This window comes from Varroa destructor, unplaced genomic scaffold, assembly GCF_002443255.2.
Source record: "Varroa destructor unplaced genomic scaffold, Vdes_3.0 BEIS01000007.1, whole genome shotgun sequence".
NCBI lineage: Eukaryota > Metazoa > Arthropoda > Arachnida > Mesostigmata > Varroidae > Varroa > Varroa destructor.
Genome location: NW_019211460.1, coordinates 38,559,194 through 38,566,843, shown reverse-complemented (window position 1 = coordinate 38,566,843; position 7,650 = coordinate 38,559,194). Strand labels below are relative to the sequence as shown.

Genomic DNA, 7,650 nt, shown 5'->3' with positions numbered 1-7,650 from the left:
ATATAGGTCATATTATTATGCTTATGTACAACTGACCCCTGTGTCGCGATAGTCGCGCTCGAGAAGGACTCAGCGGTGGTTCGAATGAACGGACGCGTCATCTTGACGCTTTCCATAGAATCTAGTAATATAACGGTATAAGTTGTAGTTGTTCGTGTCGTAATATTGGAAGTGGCGAAAGGTTACTTACAAAGCCTAAATGTACCGTGGTTTTTATGACACAGAGGGGAAGGATAGTAGAGCAACGGGTCACAGGGTGAACAATTGGGCAACCAAAAATAACACGACGACAAGGTATCGCACTTACTGTAGTACTACATGTGCGGTGATTGTGGCTAGGATCGTGGTAGTGTCGCTGTTGCTATCGACATATGTTATCTATGACGTTGTAGTGTGTTCAGCTCAGTATATGATTCCCGTCAATTTGTTTACGGATCTCCGAATGCGCGTGTTGATCGATGCTGCAGTTACGTTATTATCTGTCGTCGTATTTTTCGCTACGCTCATTGTTTTCGTTCTTATAATTATTTGAAGTAATTATGCTCTTCATCATCTCTCTCACCGTTTCGCAATTGTTTCCCCTCGCCTTCCCAGTGCACCGACTACGTGTTTTCCTCCATTGTCTATTACCATTGTCATTACCGTTATCTATTGACTTGCTGATGTTTTATAAGCATATTGTTGTTTTTACTGGTAGCAATCTATTCGAATTGGATTCAAGTGTCAGTGAGTATTTCCTTTGACGTCTGCATGTTTATGTCCTGTTCCCGTGTGTGTGTGTGTGTGTGTGTATATATAAATAATATAATAACACTGTATCGGCATAATTAATACAGGGACTCGTACACACGAATGTTAATGCATGTATCGACCATGGACACATGCTAGAGGCACCGATATACACATGGCAACAATATGATTGTAGTCATTATCACCAGTATCATAATCAGACTGCTAAAAAGATTCGATGCAACGCTCAACGTACAAACTACGAACTATTATGATTTATGCCGAATTACTAACGCGTTCCTCTGTTGCGTCTGGACGTTTTCACTGTTCAAGGTTGTGGCAATTTACCATGTTGTTTGTTCTTCATAGAAAAATCTGTTCATCGATTACGTTGTGTACATTTATAAGGTATTTTGTTGCTAAACCTTACCACGACTCGTCTTGTCAGTGATGTCTTACGGCCACCGTGTACCCTGTCTCGCATCTTGTTACACACACGACCGTGCCCCCGAGTCCATCGCGCTCAAATGCCAAAGAGATCAAACAAGTTGCTTGCCTCAACAATCTCTCATAGTCATCAGCCTTCGCAATTATAAGTACTCCTTTTCATCTGTACAAACGACGGTACTTTGCCTCTTCCTCTTCAGGCAAACACATCAGGTCTATTCGCCCATCTGCCGCCTACTCTGTATGGCATACCTAGAGCCGTGAAGCGTTCCGCGCTTTTACGAGAGAGACTGCATTTCATACAGAAGAAATATGCCCGCTTTTATGTATGGGTGTATCATATTTATATAATATATATATATATTTATGTTCATATATACGTACTTGTATATAAGTAGCAAGCTGATTGTTTGATGTTTTACGTTAAGTATCTACAGACGAGACCATTGGATGGATGATATTTTACATACACTAATAACCATTATATATGTATATATATGCGTGTGTGTTTGTGTGTGTGTGTGTGTGTGTGTGTGTGTGTGTGTGTGTGTGTGTGTGTGTGTGTGTGTGTGTGTGTGTGTGTGTGTGTGTGTGTGTGTGTGTGTGTGTGTGTGTGTGTGTGTGTGTGTGTGTGTGTGTGTGTGTGTGTGTGTGTGTGTGTGTGTGTGTGTGTGTGTGTGTGTGTGTGTGTGTGTGTGTGTGTGTGTGTGTGTGTGTGTGTGTGTGTGTGTGTGTGTGTGTGTGTGTGTGTGTGTGTGTGGGTAACGGTTATTAGTTCTAGCAAGTCTTTTTAGGCTTTGTAGTTGTCTTTGTTCTTCGTTCTGGAATTGAAACCCGTTCAATATCATTGCCTCTATAATATATAGTAACCGGCAATGAGTTTATGTAGACTGTGAATGCTTTCCGTAAGTACTCTGCGTGTGTTTATGTTCGAGTCATAATTATTTTCCCGCAAGTCGTACCTCTTTCACCTAGCAACGCTGAACGACGCGTCATCATTCGTATCGGGCATACATTGCCGGGCCATTGCAGGTTGGTTTCCATTGTCGCTCACTATCATTGAGTAGTTTCTTCTAGAGTTCACTATTCAAAATTCCAATGATGCTATTTGATGTAAGACCAAATGTCAGCGATTTCATTGTCGGCAAGCGACACTCCCACAGAACAAGTATATGCTGGTCTTGGCCGCTTCAATTGGCTCGGACTACTCTAGGCAGATCCCTTTAACCAACCAACAAAATGGTTATAGTTATCTGATCTAATGGATACTATTGTAAATCCATTAGATATACTGATTTGTCGAGTACCAGATTTAATACGGTCGCTACTAAGGAATATTCGAGGTGCATACGACCATTCACAAGATGCTAGCTTATCCCAGTGTCAACAAACGTCTCTCTTTCTCTTGAGCTCATAGAACGCTCACCGTTACAATCAACATTCGATAGAAATCTCATGTCTTTATATAGTACGGGTACGGATATCGATGCGTAGACAAAACGCAAACATTTTGAGTATGCGATCGTTAATCTCACTTCACGCAGGGAGCCAACAACATCCAAAATGAACACGCACCGTACCGGTAAGCTTAGCCCGATGCTGTCACTGGATAGCAACAATTTTACTATCTGACCATCATCACAAAAAGTCACAGAATGGATGATATGCGACGTAAACGGGACACGTAGATAATGGTCGCTTGCTAAAGTATATACGGGAAATAAACATCCCTCAATCTGTATCACACGCACACTCTTGCCCCTCTTTCCTTTTCTCTCTATCATTCACTGACGAACTATCTCCTCAGCCTTACCATGGTTCGGGTAGATATCACAGCAGTACACTTCAAATGCCTTGAGATTCACGTCGTCTGACTTCACCTCTTTCACTTTACTCTACCTCGAGCTTAACACTGCCTTCAATTACACACAAACAGATACTTTCGACTCGTCGTCAAACTATATCGTTTGTTAGTCATCCTATAGTTTATTAGTCATTCTCACTTTCTGCCTGCCATAGCTTTCCGTCTCATTATACACACACCGTTCAGTATTAATTCTACGTTCTGGTCCGCTCGTAGTCATCCTTGCCACCAGGGAACGGTGCACGTTCTCCGGTAACGCCCGGTTTTCACTAGCGCCATTCTTATTGTCTTACAGCTTGTTTTTAATCAAGGTCAAGGCTTCGTTTCTTTTTATTAGAGAAAAGCCTTCCTTCGTCAACTTCGCACGTATCCTCTACGAAGGGCCCACCGTTATGTCGTGACGAGCCCGCCTTTATCACTATCGTGTAATGATCGAATACCTTCGCAATATTCGCGAAGTGCGTTCGCCTGTCGTGCTTTGGGAGTATCTGCTTCGATGTTGTATTCCTTTTGCATCTGTTGATGTTTTTTCATGCTGACCGTTTTTTCCCCCCCCCCCCCCCACAATTATCAGCCAATTGCATTTGCTTCGAAATTTGTTCTCTGCGGAATCTGTCACAGTATCACTGTCTCTATGGGCAGCTGGCATTGCCTGTGATGCCACTATACTCTGTATTAATTACGATTGTTATTGTTGTCGATCTCGACGCTCTTGTGTTGTTCTCAGTTGTATTCATATTTGTTGCCTTTGTTGCCACCAAACAGTGAAATTGAAAAGAAAAGGTGACGTTGGGCTTTCTTTGAGCAAAGAAGGCATCAATATCAATCCTAAATATATATATATATATATATATACTTTTTTTTTGAGAGGCCAGAACGCATGAAACTATCTTGTTTTGTAGTTCTTTTTGTTAAATTGTTAGACGGCAGACAAACCGAATCCAACAGTTTATATGCCGGTTCGCTGAGTAATTAACCGGTCGGAAAGGACATTGTGTCTATAAATCCCACATTGTTTTGTTGTCATTGCGTCTAGGTGAAAGCATCTGTTTTTCTCCAGCTTTCGATAGTTCGGTCTGTTTTAATTGAGACAGCCTGATTTTAACTTGAGCTTTGCTGTAAACCATTTCGAGTGGGGCGTCGTCCCCAATTGAGGTTCCCGCCTCACCACCCGCGTCGGCTCCGGCAACGCCGCGCACCTCATCCTCTTCGCCTGTTGTACTCGACGATGCAGGCGACGTCAGCCTCATGGATCAGGACCAGCCTGTGTCCATAATAGTGAGAACCGGCGCTAGCGAATATGAGCTGCCATGGGAGCAGCTAGAATCTCTTTTCAAGTAAGTAACAGAATAACACCCTCACTGTTCTCTGTATTCGAGTAAACGAATAGTTCACATTTATGAGACTTCAGTTTATATATATATATATATTGCTGCGCGGTTGGTTATGGTCTTTCGATCGACTACGATGTAGCACATTACTGACGACCATACGTTTCCTTTTTTCAGATTGTGTGCCAAATGCGGTGGTCGTGTGGATGACTCCGCTGAGGACGCACACACGGAAGGCTGCGCCCTTACCCGTCTTGCTGTTACGGACGGTAGCAGTAATGGAGCCAGCAGCAACAACACCAATGTGAACCTGAGTAACGGGGGTAATGGTACGGGGAAGTCTGTAGAGAACAGCAGTCGAGCGCCCATTACCCTCGAAACGCTCTGTCAGCTGGCCAAGGCGCGCCGAAAGCACAGCAGTGAGAACAGCAGCTCAGACGCCTTCAACTCGGAGAGGTGACTTACACTTAACTCGGTGGAGATACAATCGTCAGATTTAGAATTCGAAGCAGCAGCAGCACGTACCTCAGCAACAATGACCCTAACAGCAGCCATACAGTTCCCAGCAAAATCAGAGATAACAACAACAACACCAACAACAATAGCTATACCAGAAGTCCAACCGAATACCGATGCAGTCGCTTCAAAAAGGATAATGACAGAATTGAGGAAGATGACGTTGTCATCAACAAATGACGAGGTTATGCAGCGAGGCCCGATCGTGATCGATGGCGTCGAAATGGATCGGTTCACACAGCCATTAGCTGATGGTATCGTTAGTTCAGCAGAATCACAGCCAGTCTCGCCAGAGTTAGTTCGGCCGTACAAGAAACTGCGTCGCTTTTTGCAAACCCAACAGGACAACAATAGTGACAATCGCATGCCCTTGCCTTCTGATTTCTGCAATCAGAAGGAGTCGGTGCTGGTTGGTGCCGCAGCACTGCACAACGGTGGCGCTAACAACAACGAAATTGACAACGATACGATCATTACCAACGGCAACAAAAACAGCGGTGGTAGCATAACTGCAACAAACTTTAATAGCGTAAACAGAAAGACCAATAGGCCGCTTATACCGGCCTATTTGCCGAAAAAGTTGCGCGGCCGAGGACGCTCACTAGATCTCGGCAGAAGCGGTAGCGTTAGTACGAGCCCATCGGAGAGTCCCGTTGAAAGTCCGCTAACAGACTGGAGTCGTGACGATGTCACTCAGGAGGTTCCTGGGCCGGGCACTCGCCCCTACTGCATCTACGACTAAGCAGCGGACACCGCCACGGAGCGGCCAGCAATAGCTCGAGTATCAGGAACAAATTCATATTTTACTAATACTACGGCTGCATATTGGAACAACACAGCGACAGATCGGTCGGCCTGCAGTCGATGGCCTACGACTACCAGCGACTTATTTAATAGCTCTGCGCTATTCAATACAACTTCCTAACTCTCTCATCATCACTACCACCATTTAATGTCTTGTATAGTATATAGTGCTATAGCAAACGATGGCGTGTCGCGCTTTTAGTGCCACATCTCACGTGTGGCCTACGCGGACGAGCGGTTAGTGCTAGTCCAAGCAGAGGGGATTATGGGAAATACACAATTATGACTGACCACAATCAAATGACCGTATTTCACAAGTGAAGGAAACAACACGATCGATGAATGAGTACGAATAGCTGAAAACAAATCATATTCCTATACAGAAAATAAGATACTATTGTGTATTATTTTTGAATGAACCATTTTTGTTTTTTGTATTATTGGGTTGTGTGACGTCCTCATCCGTTGGTGGCCACTGAGCCAGGCGCTGTACATGGGCAAATTAACCATTAAAAGAAGGTAGCAACATCCTGTACGTAGAGACATTGCAGAAAACATAACAGAGTATTGTTTAGACCCAAGTTAGCGGTGATTAGATATGGAAGCTGACGTCCCTCTCGGCGAAAACTGGTACTACATGAAAACGATAAACGGTCTAGAACATGTTCAGCTCGACGCAGTGTGTTCATTATTAACTATTCATTATACGATTCAATAACGAGCATCGTCTAATTTGAGTTTAACAAGCTTGTTTGTTGTTCCGAGTGAGGGTGTCAGCCATCTTGGCAAGCCTTTGCACTACCGTTGGTGACTAGCACGTTCTCCAAAACTGAGACAAATGACCAACGGATTTTCGTACCGTTACGTCGTTCGTTCAATTCGTTACATCCTCAAAACGGCAGTGCTTCTGCAAAATATTTCTACAAAACATAGATAAAATGTTGAAAGACAAAAAGATTCATTTATTCTGGAATACCATACACGAAGATGCTGTATCTTATCTGCCTTTTGGTTCCTAGAGACGAAGAGACACCTTCATCGCCTGTATGTGTGAAGACTAGCAGCGAGCATATTTATGAACGCGCCAGGAAGCGCGATTATCCATCGCTCGGATTGGCTTACACCTGTAGCTCGAAGTAACGGCGCGAAAACTCCGAGGAACGGGCATGTGCTAATAGTGCTACTACAGATAAAATGAGATTCGTATCATACAGCAAAAAAAAAAACAAAGGAATAACATGACTGGTCATCAACAGCCACACACACACACACACTACGCGCGTATATATATATATATATATATATATATATAGAATAGAAGACGATGCTATAGGAAGGGGGACGGAAAAATCATCTATATACATATAAGATTATTTTTCTTCGATCTTTGAACGCATTATGGCAATAGCCATTTCAATAGTTATTATTGCGATTCATATTATTCAAATACTTGTTGTTGTAATTACTCGTTGTAACGGTAGCTGGGAATGCAGGGGGGGATTGGGTGGGACAAAATGGGGGGAAACCATATAATTTCCTCGACATGTGTCAAAAACAGGAAAACAAGACATGAAAAACAAGAAAATGTGTATACACAGTCAGATCAAGCGGTAAAATAACTGAAGCAGCGATGATGAGTGTACGGCCGTTGCAGATCTGATTATGAACATAGCACGTGAAGAAGGGGAGAACTCCCCTTTGAAAGGGTAGAACTTATACGATGACTTTAGGTCAAAGTGCCAATAGCCTCTGAGCAAATCTAACTATCACTGGACAACTGTAAAGATGACGGGAGTAATGAAAAACGGACAACATTCATTATCTTTAAAAAAAAACAAGTTGGTCACAGAAATGTTCATACTAAAGCACTGATAATAAGCTAAAATTCTAACTAAGCAAATACATGTAAATGATTTACAGCAAAATTCAAGTTAAAATTCTAACTAAGCAAATAAATGG

At 43.0% G+C, this 7,650-nt stretch overlaps 2 protein-coding genes across 4 annotated transcripts in view; both read left to right on the top strand.

Annotated features, from left to right (window-relative positions):
* The window catches only part of dsx-c73A (doublesex cognate 73A), an 86,028-nt gene that overhangs the window by 35,472 nt on the left and 42,906 nt on the right, over positions 1-7,650 (top strand). The window lies entirely within an intron of this gene.
* Positions 4,176-6,364, top strand: LOC111254356 (uncharacterized). The gene is made up of 2 exons (XM_022815100.2): positions 4,176-4,377; positions 4,549-6,364. The coding sequence occupies exons 1-2, from the start codon at positions 4,289-4,291 to the stop codon at positions 4,829-4,831; spliced, it is 372 nt and encodes a 123-aa protein (XP_022670835.2). The 5' UTR covers positions 4,176-4,288; the 3' UTR covers positions 4,832-6,364.